The following is a 16,063-nucleotide window of genomic DNA, read 5'->3' as shown; positions in this document are numbered from 1 at the left end:
TTTTTTAATAGCACTTTTCTTACATACTATTGTGCACCCAACATATCTTTACAATCATATCAGGAGGTCTTCCCTCACCCGCCACCAGTGTGCAGCATCCACTTGGATGATGTGACAGCAGCCACAGTGCAATGGCGCCAGTGTGCTCCCCACACGCCAGCTATAGGTGGAGAGGAGAGAGTGATGGAGCTAAATGAATGGGGATTATAAGGAGGCCATGACTGATAAGGGCCAATGCAGGGAATTAGGCCAGGACACCACGGGGATCAATCCCAACTCTTTTACAAAGAAGTGCTATGGGATTTTTTTTAGTGATCACAGAGAGTCAGGACCTCAGTTTAACATACAGTGCTTGCATACAGTATAGTATAGTGCCCCAATCACTACAATGGGGCATTAGGACCCAGACAGACTGCCGGGTAAGCATCTCCGGCTGGCCTCACTAACACCTCTTCCAACCTATTTTACTCAGGTCTCCCATCCAAGTTCACTGTTTGATGGTATGATAACGAAATGGAAAAAATGTAATAAAGTCAGTATTTAATTTCATATTATTGGAAATGATTTATATACAGTACTTTAAAGGGTTGGTCCACCCAAAAATGAAAATGTTGTCATTAATTACTCGCCCTCATTCATCTTCTAAACACATTTTAAGATATTTTTATTAAAATTTTCTGACCCCTTCATAGACAGCAATTTAATTAGCACTTTCAAGGCCCAGAAACGTAGGAAGGACATTGTTCAAATCTTCCATGCAACTCCAGTAGATCAACATTAATTTTATGAAGCGACGAGAACACTTGTGCACTTAAAAAAAAAAGACTATTCAACAATTTCTTCTAGCTGACAGACTCGTAAATTGTTGATGTAGTGTAGTAATTCTATAGCAGAACGACTCGTGCGTATGCGTTGTGGTTATCACGTGAATTGTGCCAGCCAATGGCAAGCCGGCGTTCTGGAAGTGCTGCACTGTTTACACTGCGTCAAAACAGTGTAACGTCGTCTTAACTACATTTATGAGCCTTGAAAGTATAAATTAAATAGCTTTCTATGGAGGGGTCAGAGAGCTCTTGGATTTCATCAAAAATATCTTCATTTGTGTTACAATGATGAACAAAATTCTTACAGGTTTGGAACGACACATGGTTGAGTAATTAATTGACAGAATTTTCATTTTTGTCCCTTTCTTGGGGAAAATAAATGACAGATCCTTAAGTGTTTTTTGCATTGACAATAAATCTCTTCTGAACCAGACAAAAGGGAACACAAAACAGTTCAACAACATAAATTGTAAATAATGCCGCAAACAAACCAGTCAAGAGTAAGGCCAAAACAAAATAATTTATTTTCTTTTTGTGACATTTTATGCAGACAGCTAGAATTTAGTGTCTCACTTCAATCCATTGTTATATAATTCTTCCCTTTGCCACACCAACCCTTAAATCAATTAACAGTAATAACCCAAACATTAAAGAGAAATTTGCTATTTTCTGTAGATTTTTGCAAGCCTGTCAACATCAATATCATTACCTTATTCTCCTATTATAATTTCACATTACATAACAATAAGATTTTTTTAAAACAAGTTAGTGCATTTCATTATCCTAAACCACTAGCTGCTCATATTCATTAATGAAAACAAGGAAGAAAAAAAAAGCCCCAGTGATTTGTTATTTACCGCATTACTAAGCCTCTAGTAAATGCATCAAGTATTTTTTCTGCTAAAATCTCAACAACAACAAAAAAAAGTACAAATGTTAATTCTGTGACTCTCTCCCAATGTTTTTTTTGTACATAGCCATGATAAACTTACAAGGGACAGGGGTGCATGGGGGATGGACATCAGAATTAAAATAAATTAAAAATAATTTTTTTAAAAGCAATACTTTACAATGAATTCAACAGCAATACTGTATCCTCCTGATTAAACGTTCAAATAACAGCACCAATTCACCACAGCACTTTTTTGTTTGTTGTAGTGAGCGCTATTCATATTCCCGACTTAGTCACTATCAGGTACCATCTACCAAAGCAACTGTCAATTTCTAAATTACCCATACTCATGCCACCCTATCAAAAATAACACTCTGGCAATGGCATAGCAATGACGACACTCACTTTAACCATGGTAAAGCTAGAAGAAACCTTGCAGCAATCATTACGAGAGGATTTTTTTTAACAGATATTGCCATTTATCCAACAGTCAAAACACTTTGTTTAGGGAAGAAATTTAGTCGTTTAAATACGGGGTGTGTATTACAATTCATGGAGGACACATTCAGGTGATACCAAGCTTCTAACATTCAATTCTCCTTTAAATCTCATCTCATTGAAACTATAAAACGGCATGAAATGACCAAATTGGAAGTTCATATAAATGTAAGACCAGAGACAAATTTAAGTGTCAGGAATGAGATGACGCGTGTCACCCCTGAACCATATAACCCATTCTGGGCATTGGATTTGCACAAAAATATTTTTTGAAAAGAAATTATTTGAAAAGAGACTGATTTTGGTTTCCAAATGAAAAATAGGTAATAAACTCCAGATTTTTTCCACTGAAACACAAGGAGTTGATGGTGATGAATGTGCCTTAAGAAACAATCACTTTGATATAACAGTGGTAACCATATTTTATCATTTCAACAGTAATGGATTGAAACTAAACTTCAGACCTGCTTGACCTATACCATCATGAGCAACAGCTCCATCCAATTAATTAACTCTGAATAAACTGATTATAAAAATAGCAAACCCTCGAAGTCAGAACCGATCCACTTAATGATCATGATTCTTGACTCTGCCTTGCATTAGCCCAAACAGCAATCACCTTGTTGTAAACATAACCTGACTGATTATCAGGATATTTGAGCATGCTCAAAAGCAGTCCAGGAAGGAGAATGCACAAAAACAAAACGGACAAATCTGAGATGACACAAAGTTCATGAGTGCCTATGTACCTGACGGTTAAAAGTTATCATTCACAGGCTGTTGGTTACTCAAACTAACTACAAAAACAATGACAAATCACACACAATTAAAAAAGGAAGAAAAAAACAAACAAAGATTCACCCATCAGCAAATCAGTGACATAACAGCATCATAATTGGCAGGCTTTGACTTCATGAAGTGACAGTAGGCTATATATTTGAATCATTAACAAGGCTCCAAAATTGATCGCAAGTAAATACGAGCGCCCATTACAGAGTTATTCACGAGCTACAGTATGTCACGCAAACTAATGCAAAACTCCAGACCAAATCGCACTGTCAGCCCTAAAGATACTTGCGAAATAATCCACTCTCAAGCACGCACCATATATTCTACATGGGATCTAGTTCCCAGATGAATCGACTCTAAAGCAAACCGCATCCTTCCACACCAAGGTTCATTTACAAGGTCAAACTACCCCAGGGGTCGAGCTCCTGTGTCCTGTGATTGCGAATTAATCAACCGAAAACAAAAGAAAAGATAGATGAATCATTGCATGTCAAAGTGATATCTTTGTATAGGTACACGACATCGTTTATGCATGTTCCTTTCCTTAGTGCATATGCTCTTTGCAGACCACCATCAGGACCGCCCACTTTCACACCTCTCCCGAGCAGGGCTATGAGAGGCCACCCTCCGTTCAAGAAAAAAAAATTCACATGGATTTACATTCTGAAGGGACATAGTCAAGTTAGAAGCATAAAATGTTTTTTTTTTCTTTTCCTATTTGATGGCGTCCTTCAGCAAGCAAAAACTGCTTTCAAATTCTGATGCCCATTTTGCCTGGATACCCCAGTCTGTGCATTGTCACTTCATGAGACTTTTCCTCTGGAAGTGCTCCAGGCAGGAGAGGTGAATACCTTTTTTAATTTTGACTTTTATATCATTTTTCATCTCTTAATATATATATATTTATATATATATATTTACATATATATTTTATATATATATGTATGTGTGTGTATATATACGCTTGTGTGTGTATATAATATATATATATGTGTGTGTGTGTGTGTGTGTATGTGTGTGTGTGTGTGTGTGTGTGCGAGCGTGTTTGTAAATATTCAGACATTAAGGATTTCTGTTCAGAGTCTTTACTTTGGCGATATGGGGGGGATGTTCTGCTCTTTTCCAGTGTGTCTGGAACCTCCCTGGGGGGAACCGCGATGGCCGAAAGGAGGGCGTCTCTGCTGCTCTCGTAGCTTGTATCCCCCTGTACTGGTTCTGGGGGGTCCATTGCTGCGAGAAAAGCCCTGGGAGTCACGGGCCGGCCGGCCCTCCCTGGCCTTGCAGTTGCCCCCCGTTTCCTGAGGCCGATCCTGTTTGCTTGCAGGGCTGGAGGGCTGCTCCTCCACCTTGTTGACACGCAGCTCTCTCAAAGGCTGTGCACTTGCATTGTTGGGGCTGGAAGTGGATGCTGGAGGAGGGGGATCCTTAGGTGGTCGCTGACATACTTCAGCATAACTAAGCTTGCGAGGTTCCTGAAGAGAAGAGAAAAATGTACACTTGGCATTAGCTTTTAAGTACTATGAAATGCACGTAATCAGCGTATTCAATAAAAATAATATAATTTTACAGATCAACAGTAAAATTACAATACTATATTATGTCTGGCTTAAAGGGGTGATGTATTGAGAACTCCACTTTCCATTGAGCTTTTAATATATAAAAGGTCATGGTAATATAAGATTATCCTGTAAGCTTCAGAGCTGAAAACTTCCTTTTCAGTCATGAAAAGACACCAGGCCCTTTTATAGACACCAGGCCCAGAAAATTATTGTGAGCTTCTTCCTTACGTCATCGCGTGACGAAACACACACCTCTACAGCACGTGTAATTCAGTAACCCCGCCCACCGACTCATGGAGCTGATCGGATCACTAGTAGGGTTGGGCATCGTTTTAATTTGAACGATTCCGATTCTTACTTTCGATTCTCGATTCTGATTCTTTCATGGAAGTCAAAACATGTCACATCGATATGCAATGCTATTTTCAATACCACGTGGGGAAAAAACACGCTGCATATACTGTCAAATAGATTTTTTATATATATATTTTTTGTCCATCTATTGAAAGTCTAGGCAATCAAAAATTTCTTCTGAAGAGATCACTTTACATGATAAAGCTTTTAAGGTCTTGCTCATATATAAACTTTGATCAATTACTATTAAAATTCTCACAAATATTTGCTTACTTTAAAACGGGGTAAACGTGTTGCAATAGCTTACACCCAGCACAAGTAAGCTTGATTTCAAATGGTAAATTAAAATTTTAAAAGACGAGTAAACAGTAACAAAATAAGAACAAATAAACAGATTACAAACAATAGAAAAATAATAAATAAAATAGAATAAAAGATACAAATTAAATAGACGGCTTAATTTTTTCAGGTAGGTCTAACATTCAGGTAAGAAACTGAATTTAAAAAATGCAACGTAATTACATTTAAAATACCATTTGATGATGTTCTTTGTAAAAAATTAAATAGCCTACAGATGAAACCATTACATTTTCACAAGTTGATCAGTCAAGAGCAGTGTGATCGTTTGTCTTTTAGTAGTTTGAATAACAAATAACTGCGGTCCCTTTAAGACCTAACGCACGCATGGATCCTAAACACTGTTCCTGTTACTCATTCTTCCTGAACTGTTTATGACTGTGTTTATGTTAATACTCTTCCAGTTGTGCACTGGGATTTTTTTTTGAGTGTATTTGACCAATAATAAGCTGGAAAAAGAAGCAAATAAGTGCACTTGTATGTCAGAGGCGGCTTTATAACGGTGTGTGTGTGTGTTTCAGATGTGAGCACGGAATCTGCGGGGATTAGTAGAATTATGTGCAATCCCGTGCAAAATTCAGACCGATCACACACACTAACACGCTTTCATGACTACCTAATCACCCTAATCACTAGCCAACAGCAATAAACATGTGGAAGAAGAACATAGTCGCTGCATAAGCTTCCTTCGGATCATAATATTAGGAATGTGTGATAAGTTACTTCATTTATTTTTAATGAAGTTCCAGCTCAAGTGGGGAAGACAATGTACGTGTGTTTGCTTCATTTCACTGCGGAATCGTTTGTTTTGATTAGTCTCGTGCTGGATTTGCAGACAAAATGTTGTGCCTTCTATATTGGATCTGACAGGAATGGTGCAACAAAATTATGTGAGTAAAACATCTTTTTTATATGTAGTAATAGTAGTCCGGGGGCTGTGTGATTTCCAGACGGGCTACCAAAGCATACGCCTTGAGAAATTCTTTCTTAATCTGGTTGTGTGTGTGTGTGTGTGTGTGTGTGTGTGTGTGTGTGTGTGTGTGTGTGCGCGCGCGCGGTTCGCTCTTATATCGACTGATCGTGTAGGCTATGTAATACAGAAAAAATATTCCAATCAATCACGGGTGGATGATAAATAAATATTTGTGTTTGCTTGACAAAGACCTTTACGAGCCCTGTGGTAGAGAGAATCTTTGCAGTTGCCGCTTTCAAAATAATCTCTCCCTCATGTGAACTCAGCTGACAGGGGAGCTGAAGCTCATTAAATAAAAAATCTTCTCCAATCCTAGTCGTGGGCGTTTATTTCCAAGTCTCCATTGCCGCACGCCCATCAAAACCCAGCGTTCAGAAGACTGCCTCAAAACCACTGTAGAAAATAGCCTATTACTTATTAGTTATGATGTTTTTGAATGTAAAAACCACATAAATGCATTAGTTGACCTCAGACAACAGTATAAAAAAAGAAAGAAAAAAAAGCCCGTTCATGACACCTTTAATTTCTTTGCTTTCAAACGCTAAACCAGGTTTTTTTTGGTGGAAAATATGTATTGATACTATTAAGATTACATTGTAATATTTCATAATCTTACTATTTTACAGTATTTTTAATCACATAAATGCAGCCTTGGTGAGCGTTCTTAAATTTTTTTCCCCCTGTATTAAATTTCAAAAAAAGTTTCCAGTTCTGTAAAATAGAATTCTGATTTAAATAACATGTGGGTCGTACTTAGATCAGAAATATAGAAAATCTGTAGAAGAAAAAAAATTATATATATATATATATATATATATATATATATATATATATATATATATATATATATATATATATATATATATATATATATATACACACACACACACACACACACACACAATAATAATAATAATAATTTACATCCAAACATAATATGTTGTAATATATATTGTTTTCTCATATAAAAATAAATTACATGGTAAGAATATATTACACTGCACTATTTACATATTACAGAAATATAAATATGGTACTAAATATTAAAAAAATACATTGTACACAAATATGAAAATATAATAAAACAAAAAAATGGACTTTAATTATTGGAATACATTCATACATTGAACATGTAAATATTACAATTTTTTTTTTTTTTAAATAAAGTGCAAGAGGGAGGGAAAAAAGCATCATCCAGGTCAAAAGAAAAAAAAGAAAAAGAAAAAAAGAAATAAGATATAGGTTCTAATCTAGACCAGGGCTGTTAAATTTGTATGACAGACTACAAAGAAAGGGAAAGAAAAAAAAGGAGGATTGGGAACTTAAACCTACATCCTATTGAACACACAGTCTAGAGTTCTTCAGGAATACACCACTGACTACTTGGCCATTCTAAATTTAATCATCAGCCTGAGGGAAGCTATAACTCACCAGTGCTGGGGTGCTGGAGGGGGCAGTGTTAGATTGAGGGGCTGCAGGCTGGGCCGAGCTAGGCTGAAGCTTTGGACCAGGTGTTGTTGGGGCAGGGGTGGGCGGCACGGCTGCGACAGGAGCAGAGGTCGCAGACGTCTCTTTATAGACCGGTGGCTCCATGTTCTCTGGTTTCTTCTCCAGGTGGTTGGAGCTACAGAACACAAGTAGCAAAACTCAGACACTGATTGAAACAAGTTTTAGAATTCCAGCCATTTGACAATCGCTTACCTGGAGGTCCCAGGATCAGGAACGTGAGCAGTCATCTTGGCTACAGGCTGGGAGGGTCTGGGGACAGCCTCCTCAGAGGCTGGTCCTGCGGGACTCACAGCGGACTCTTTGGTTGAATCCTGCTGCTGGAGAGAAACAAAACAACAAAGCAATGAACAAAACAAAACCAATGTAATGAGTAGTGAAGTGGTGTGAAGTTGTTATTATCTTAGCAACAGACCTTTTCCCTATTCAGGCCCCGTACAACATCAGAAAGGCGGTTCTCCAGCACAGGCTCCCCCTGCGGACTGGCAGAGCAACCAGGCAGCGGAGGGAAGTTGGAGGCGGCCAGGTCAAACTTGGGGGGCGGAACCTTCACTTGAGACAGGGGAACTGGTCTCTGTGCAAACAAATAAGAAAAAAATTTAAGAGGGCATAAAAAAAGGGGGTCTTAATAGTAAACAGTAACGCAAAAACAAATTACTGTTGTGCGATCATCCTCTCGCCGCCTTCGAGTGCCTCTGTATGTTGTCCTCCTGAAACAAAAGATTAATACAATTTATAAATTTAAACTTAAAACTGCAAAAACTTAAATCACTCCACAATTGCACTAGTTTATGAGGCCAAACTAGAAGAAAATCTTAATATAAAGGCTTAAAGGAAAACCTGACAAACCTTCCACGGCCTGCCATGGTGCCATCGTCAGTTAGATCGTTGGAAGCTAAGTGTGGAAAAGATGAGTTGAGATCAGTGGATGAGAGCACCGGCCCACCGCTGGAGGGAGGCTGGGGACTGTGCAGGCCAGACAGTCCATCCACAAGAGCCACGGGGGACACAGTGGAAGAGAGTCCATCATTAGCCCTCGCCTGGGGCTTCACATGGTTCCTACTCGAAAAGCAACAACAGAAGCCCACATCATGAGATTTGCTGCTGTGTCTCCTCTCCATACAAACATTTTTTACTAAACATGTACAAGTGTGGATGTAGATGATAGTCTTTCAAGATATGAGCAACATGCAATGGCTCCAAAACAAAATCGAAAACAAACAAACAAATTCTGGCTTTAAACCCAGTATACTTCCTCTTGCCAGTGAGCTTGCATTTGTATCCGAGTTTTTTTTTGGTTTATTGTCTGTGGCAAGACCCACTTCAGGCATTTAAATTAGGGCTGTAAATCTACATTTAAAATATACATTTTTAGTTAGCATTTTTAGTAAGTTAACATTTACTTTAATGCAAATTTGCATGCACTACAATTTAAGCAAATCATTATATCGCTGACAGCTCTTAATCTAAATGCTTTGCATTAATCAAACAGAGACAGACATGTTTGAACACTGTCCTAGTAGATCATTCAACATTAAAAGCTGTTAGTGATGATTTGAGCACCAATATAGTAAAAATACATCTTAAACAAAATAAATGTTAATGAAATTATGAAAATGCATGTGAGTGAAATAGACGCAACGATAAAGGAAGAGTAATCAAATTTGAAAGAAGTTGCATAATATGCATTTTGTGTGATTAAAAGAGGGTTTGGATTAAGTCGATAATCATTGCAGAGTGACGCCCCATATTTTATTCATTTCCTTCAACCCTTCCCAACTTGTTTTGTTAGTCAACCAGAATTTTCGGAGCTGGAGAGCGGAACACCAAAGCTGGTATTTTAGCTGTCTGGAGAGGACAGTAAGAATGGTTTGATGATTGTTGATACACGACATTTGAAGTTGTACCTGAAGGCATTTATTACATTCTTTCTTGAATAGAGTGGAACACTGTGGGAACAGTAAAAAAATATCCAAGTGATCCACTGTGACTGCCTATATTCTTATACTACAGCAAAGAAAATTGTACTTGAATGAAACAAATATAAATATGGGAATGCAAATATTTTATTTAATTGTCCTTAACAATAGAGTGTAACAGTGCCAGCCCACTTTTTTAATGACCATGGTTCTGTAAGTAATTTTCTCATTCATTTTACCCATAGGAATTTTTAAAAGTTACAGTAAAAGTCATAAAACAAACCATCCAGAAGTTAAATATATACACTGATTAAAAACAAAAGTATGTAATTTAGTTTTTCGCCAGGAATTCCACTGCAGAGCATTATAAAAAAAGAAGAACTAATGTGGTCTGATGGCTTCAATAAAATCATATACCATTGATTAACAACCTCACAGCTCAGAGTAGGTCTGTCTTTAAAAGTTTATAAAATTTATCATTAAAAAGCAATTCCCCTATGAAGAAAATTAATGGGATTTTTACTTCCCGGAACCAGGTTGTTAATTCTATAGTGAGGTTATAGAGCTATACAGTTAATTATTGCAAAATAAACAGGTGGTAGAATGAAAGAGCCCAATTTAACCTACCGGTTCCTGCTGAAGGGACGGCTAAGGTTTAGAGAATTTGAGCCAGTTTTGTAGTGTCCAGGTGAGCTGAATCCATTGACGAATCCACTGTTGGGAAAAGGTGCCTGTGGAAAACACAGCATTGCCACTTCAGTTAAAAAGCCCCAATTATGTAATTTTAAAGGTAATTTAAAAGATTTTTCCATTGGCTGTCCAACTGGATTTAGAGAAATAGTTCTACCATCAACCAAACTAAGATGACTCAGGGCTGAGACTGCTGATATGGTACAGAACAGAACTCATAGACTCAATCAAATCATGTTACATATGGTTAAAAATCCAAAAGTACATAATCTCTACAGACCGTCACATATTCTTGTAAGCTACATAATTACCCCCATCTTTAAAAAAAAAAAAAAAAAATTGTGTGCTGAGTGTTGAAACTGCCGTGACAACATAATTTCCTGTAAAGGATCAATAAAGTATCAATCAATCAGTGATCAGCTGAATCTCCCCATTACAATGAAGAATCCAGACAAAAAGGAAATGTGTTAATGTGTGATGATTTAAATGCTAGAACTGGAAATGAACCATATATTGTCGACACACGGAGACAAATTTATTTCAAGCACTAGGCAGCCTCTGCTCTCATTTCACCTCAGAAATAATAATGACAAATTCACAAACAAAAGTGGAAGAAGCCTACTAGAGCTCTGTCAATCACTGGATATGTATATAGTAAATGCTCGCATACGGGGAAACTCTGTGGACTGTTATACCTTTAAATCTTTTCTGGGAAACAGTAATGCATTTCATTACAGACATTGACCCAGTGCATATCAGAGCATTAACAGTCAGTCATCAAACGCCTTTGTCAGACCACTGTAAACTTAAAGGGTTACCTCAGCGATTAGCATATGGCTTTGTATCAGTAGAAACCCTGAAGAATATTCAAAAGATTGTGCTTTCCCCCCTCATATCCCCCTGAGACAAGAGATTTATGCATTTTATTTCTGGAAAAATTCCTCCTATGATGCAAATTGACGATATTTGCATCATAGGAGAAATGTTTGGCCAAAGGCTACAGCCAGCAGAGGGAGCCATTTCCGCATGTTTTGAACCCGCGCATGGGGGATGGGAGATCACACTCAGAGCTCAGCTCGCAGCTACAGGCACTCATTTAATTCAATTTAATTCAAAAATAATTTCACATTTCTACTACATTGATGAACCAGTTTAAATATAGATTCATCTTCCCAGCGCTGAAGTAATTCCTTTAAGCCAGGTGCACACTGTGTGATTTTGCCCACAATTTGGCCGTCTGAGACAAATTGTGCAAATCCTAAAAGATTTCTCTGATCCTAGGTTAAAATCTGATGTCTTTGATCGTTAGTTTGACAAGCTCACCGGCAGCCGATTAATGACAGCTGAGATCAAATTTTACCTCAGACGAAATTCTGGCAGTGTCAGAAGATTTGCCGCACAATCCTGCAGTGTGACTTCTCCTACAACGACAGTCAAATATCTCTGTTTTTCAAGACAAACTATGATCAAAACGAGAGCTAGAGATTTCTTTGTAGCCATAATTTCAATCCCGTGTGTAAGGCAGCTCACTGTCACTGAACGCGTCATTCATTGATGATATAAAACTCCAGAAGAGCTTTCTTGCGCACATCCATTTTTAGCGCGCCTTGACTATCGTACAATCTGACAATAACGACAACTGAGATCTTACAATGTGCCATGGCTTACATCAAGGATCATGTTCGTACAGTCTGACAAGGAACATTTGCAAAGGATTTTGAAAAATCGCACAGTGTGCAGGGCCCATTACTCAAACCACTAAAACAAACTCAAACCAATGAATCATACAGACAGCCCCCTCAATTACTGAGGCTGCAACAATACCTACAAGTGGACAAAAATTCGCTTCTGGGTCATGTGTCCCGTCCGAACGGCAGATCTGCATCATATTCTCACGCATGTGTCATGGTGCTTCGTGAGTTCATGTCCGAGGCATACGCGGAAGACAATAACTTGGTGGATAAAGTCCTTATTGTGATTTTTTTTTTTTGTGCACAAAATCTTGTCGCTTCGTACTATTACTGTAGAGCCACTGCAGTGAGATGGACTTTGTAGCAACGGTTAGTGCCTTTTATGGGTCTTGTGAGTGTAAATGTACTGAATGTCAATGAAGGCCTATCTGAAGCCTTTTTCAGCCATCAGATTTCAACTGAAATATCTTCATTTGTGTTCCGAAGATGAAGGTCTTACGGGTGTCGAACGACATAATGGTGAGTAATTAATAATAATTTTTTCCTTTTTGGGTGAACTAACCCTTTAACCTTGCCATGGTTAAATAAAAAGAGTTCAGTACATAGACATCACATACTGTGAGTCTCAAACATCATTGCCTCCTCCTTCATATGTAAATCTTGTTTGTGAAAAACACCACGGAAAAACAGGCTATTTTCAAAACCACGTAAGGACTTTTCATAGCCTTCCCACAGATAAAAAAAAATGTCAACAGTCATGGTTGATGTTTATTTACCAAAGGATACCGCAACAATTTAATTCAGAATCATTTGTTTGATTGGCCCATTTCACCACAGGTATTTTTCTAACCTGGGGCAATATCAAGCAGGATTCGCTCAGCATCTAAAACTGAAGAAATGGCCAATTCCAACCATATTCCTGCAAACAGTAAGTAGTGATTTTATCCACTTCTTGACTGTCGAACCCATTTCGGATTAAATTAAAAGTTTCTTAGCAAGACAAATTACGATAATATCCCCTGTGTTGTCTAGATCTAACGCAAGATGCTAGTATTGGAAACTCCAAGTAGCTCACATAACAGATTGTCAAATGACAAAGGTTAATATCAATTCCTGCCAGTGTTGTCATAAAATACAACAGTAGATACTTATGTCAATCCCTTTTGACGGATTGAAATCTAAATTAGCCTATATTTCATCATTAACACAACTCAGAAGCTAACTATGTTTACTACTACTGTTTAGTTGCTTACAGATCGCTCACTCGATCTGTGTAAATAACGTCACCTTCACTATTAAGTTGAAACGATAGCCATTTGACAAGGATTAGTCAATTTGTTAAATAAATATACAGTTTTGAGAACTGAAGTATGATTATTTTACAGTGGGTAAGTAGTAAACAAGAGCTTATAATGCTTTTGTTCTTTAGGCATTTTTATTTTTTACACATACTGTTTAATTTTTTTAAACTAAGATATAACGTAAGCGTGTTGTGTACATTGCCTAATCATAAGCTTGTTCAGAATTGGTGACATGTTGATAAAAAACACAAAAAAAACTTCTTTAATTTCCTCAAAATACCTAATTTAAATAAACGAATATTCGATTTGTATGAGCCCAAATATTCGAATATAATATTTTGGGCAAATGCCCATCCCTATTCCAAATAAGGCAAACAGCATTACATCCTAGGGACAATTTCTAGGGTTGTAAATGGACCTGTAAAACTGTATCTGGACAATTTTTGACCTTAAATAAGCCACATATCCTCAATTTAGATATCAGAGAACAATTTAAAATATTGTTTCAAATCATTCTAGGACACCTTTAAAACTAATCTAGCAAAAACTAAAATAAGATTTATTTATTTTTCCTACATCTGGATCTATTTAGGAAAAAAAAAATCTTCAGAGCAGGAAACCAGGTGCTCCAACACACCCATGAATACACCTATCTAGGACTAAAATGGAGTTGAACCAGACATTTCAATCTGGATGTGAATGAGCTGAAAGCAAAAGCAATGAGGGTCTTCTACATGATTAAAAATAAAATTCAACATATAATTCCCATTCAAACCTGGCTAAAAATCCTAAAAGCAATAACTGAACCAATTGCACTATATGGCAGCGAAGTATGGGGACCCTTAAAAACATACATTCTCCCTAAAATCTGTTCTAACTATTCTTAATTACTGATTTGCTCTGATAACCTGTTTGGGTTCAACCTACATGCTATAGTGCATAAATGTTTGGTACCATCGGTACTTATGGTACTGTAGAAAAACAAGTACCAACATAATTTTTAAATGCTGACACTGACTTGGTACCAAAGTACTGGTTCTAAAGACATCCCAAAAAACAATATTTAACAGGGACACTTTAAATACAAAAATATAAAAGCAACTTATAACAACAATTATTGGCTTATTGTATGAGGTATATCCTTAGTCAAAATAAGGATTACCAGGGGTAATCCTTAAAATAAGATCTTACCAGGGGTGTCTCAAAGTATGGAGTAGGAGATGGTGTCCAAGTAGGAGGTACTATGCCGTAGAGTGGGTACTGCTGCTGGGGGCTGTAAACAGGCTGCATGAAGAGAGGGGAGCTGTACTGCGACTGAGTGTGAGATTGCTGAGGATACACACTACAGTCCAGGTTGCGGTAACCATTCTTTGCAAAGAATGTGTTGATGGCTTTTATTCTGGCCTGAGAATAAGAAATGCAAAAAGTTAGGAACACATCTGACATGCAAATAAATTTAATGCCCCACATTATTGTATACTATTTACCATGATTGGTTTTCCCTGAAATGTCTTTACTTCTTCCCTTAAAAATCTGTAGGCCTGGATGGAAGCAAAAAAAGCAATTAGTTTCAAATCCAAGGGCAAGTTGAATCTGTTGAATCTCTAAATAATAATGGAAATTCATACCTGTTGAGCGTCTGTATCTGATTGGAATGTAATGTACCAGTTGTTGTTGTGTGCAAACTCCACGCTTATTACCTTGGGACAGTTGTCATTCTTGAACAAGGCTTCCACTTCCTGGTGAGACAAAAAAAAACATGAGAGAATCTAATTATACCCCAAATATCCCAAGCAATCCCATTTCATGATTTATTTTTACTTTTTTACCTCAACAGGTGTTGTTTCAGGGACTTCTCGCAGAATGATGATGCAACGTTTGTGATTTGGCCGCACTTTTTCCCCTTTTTCATCGACTTGGACCATAGGGGATGCTGGGAGCGGTCAGAGCAATGTTAATTGTTTACTTTGACTAAATAAAAATAAATTCAAGCATAGATGTAAAATGCAAAACAGGCGCGTACATCTGAGGACATCCAAGATGAGGTCCATGTCAGTTGTGAGGACCTTGATTCCTTCCATGCTGGCAATAGTCCAAATGGGGACAAACTGGTCACTGTCCATTTGAGATATTAGGTAAAGATCCTTAGATAAATTCTCCCTGTGGGATGAAAGAGGAGCATCAGTAAATGCAGCTGATGGGAGGAGAGTGGCTGTAAAGTGCTGTTTACTTAGTTGCATTAAATTGAAAGCTTACATCGCATTACAGGCCTCCACTTACCTAGAGAAACAAAACTCCAATTCTTTTTTGAGAGACTCACGCAAAGTCTCTTCAGAGAGGGGTTGTTCCTCAAGGAGCTTGGACTCCACTACGTGAAAACAAGGTGGGTAAACATTAAAGGTAAGTGTGTGTGTCACATGCTAACTGAACACACCAATAAAAGATAACAGTGATGTATTTAGGCTATTTATCTTGCTGACATGTGCATGTGCTGATGCAAACTGTATCATATTTCACAATTAGCATCACATACCATTATTTGTGGTAGTGCGCTCACAAATCGGGAAGCTTTGGTCAGGGGGGTCCATACCGTTCACCACACCTACTACAGTACCAGAGGTGCTGTTCTCCTCGAGAGTGGAGAAGCCAGGCATGTACGGTTTACCTACAGTGGCATCTAGGTGAATGCAGAAAAAAAATGACAGAGAAA

General features: G+C 37.7%; 1 protein-coding gene across 4 annotated transcripts in view; it reads right to left on the bottom strand.

Moving 5' to 3' along the window:
• Nucleotides 1–1,325: 1,325 nt before the first annotated feature.
• larp4aa (La ribonucleoprotein 4Aa) overlaps nucleotides 1,326–16,063 on the bottom strand; it is a 29,941-nt gene continuing 15,203 nt past the window's right edge. Inside the window, exons 3-17 of one of the 4 annotated variants that reach the window (XM_067446054.1) lie at nucleotides 15,887–16,030; nucleotides 15,634–15,721; nucleotides 15,377–15,513; nucleotides 15,183–15,286; nucleotides 14,982–15,092; nucleotides 14,841–14,894; nucleotides 14,545–14,757; nucleotides 10,299–10,402; nucleotides 9,660–9,701; nucleotides 8,602–8,811; nucleotides 8,411–8,462; nucleotides 8,168–8,326; nucleotides 7,948–8,072; nucleotides 7,678–7,870; nucleotides 1,326–4,475 (exon numbers count right to left, since the gene is read on the bottom strand). In XM_067446054.1, the coding sequence (XP_067302155.1) occupies nucleotides 4,089–4,475; nucleotides 7,678–7,870; nucleotides 7,948–8,072; nucleotides 8,168–8,326; nucleotides 8,411–8,462; nucleotides 8,602–8,811; nucleotides 9,660–9,701; nucleotides 10,299–10,402; nucleotides 14,545–14,757; nucleotides 14,841–14,894; nucleotides 14,982–15,092; nucleotides 15,183–15,286; nucleotides 15,377–15,513; nucleotides 15,634–15,721; nucleotides 15,887–16,030 (2,123 nt within the window). In that variant the 3' untranslated portion in view covers nucleotides 1,326–4,088. The remainder of the gene's footprint in view (nucleotides 4,476–7,677; nucleotides 7,871–7,947; nucleotides 8,073–8,167; nucleotides 8,327–8,410; nucleotides 8,463–8,601; nucleotides 8,812–9,659; nucleotides 9,702–10,298; nucleotides 10,403–14,544; nucleotides 14,758–14,840; nucleotides 14,895–14,981; nucleotides 15,093–15,182; nucleotides 15,287–15,376; nucleotides 15,514–15,633; nucleotides 15,722–15,886; nucleotides 16,031–16,063) is intronic. The other 3 variants (XM_067446055.1, XM_067446056.1, XM_067446057.1) reach the window with 3 other exon arrangements.

This window comes from Pseudorasbora parva, chromosome 6 (genome assembly GCF_024679245.1).
Source record: "Pseudorasbora parva isolate DD20220531a chromosome 6, ASM2467924v1, whole genome shotgun sequence".
In the NCBI taxonomy this organism is placed as follows: Eukaryota; Metazoa; Chordata; class Actinopteri; order Cypriniformes; family Gobionidae; genus Pseudorasbora; species Pseudorasbora parva.
The sequence above is the reverse complement of the archived record's forward strand: the minus strand, read 5'-3'. Positions and strand labels throughout refer to the sequence as shown.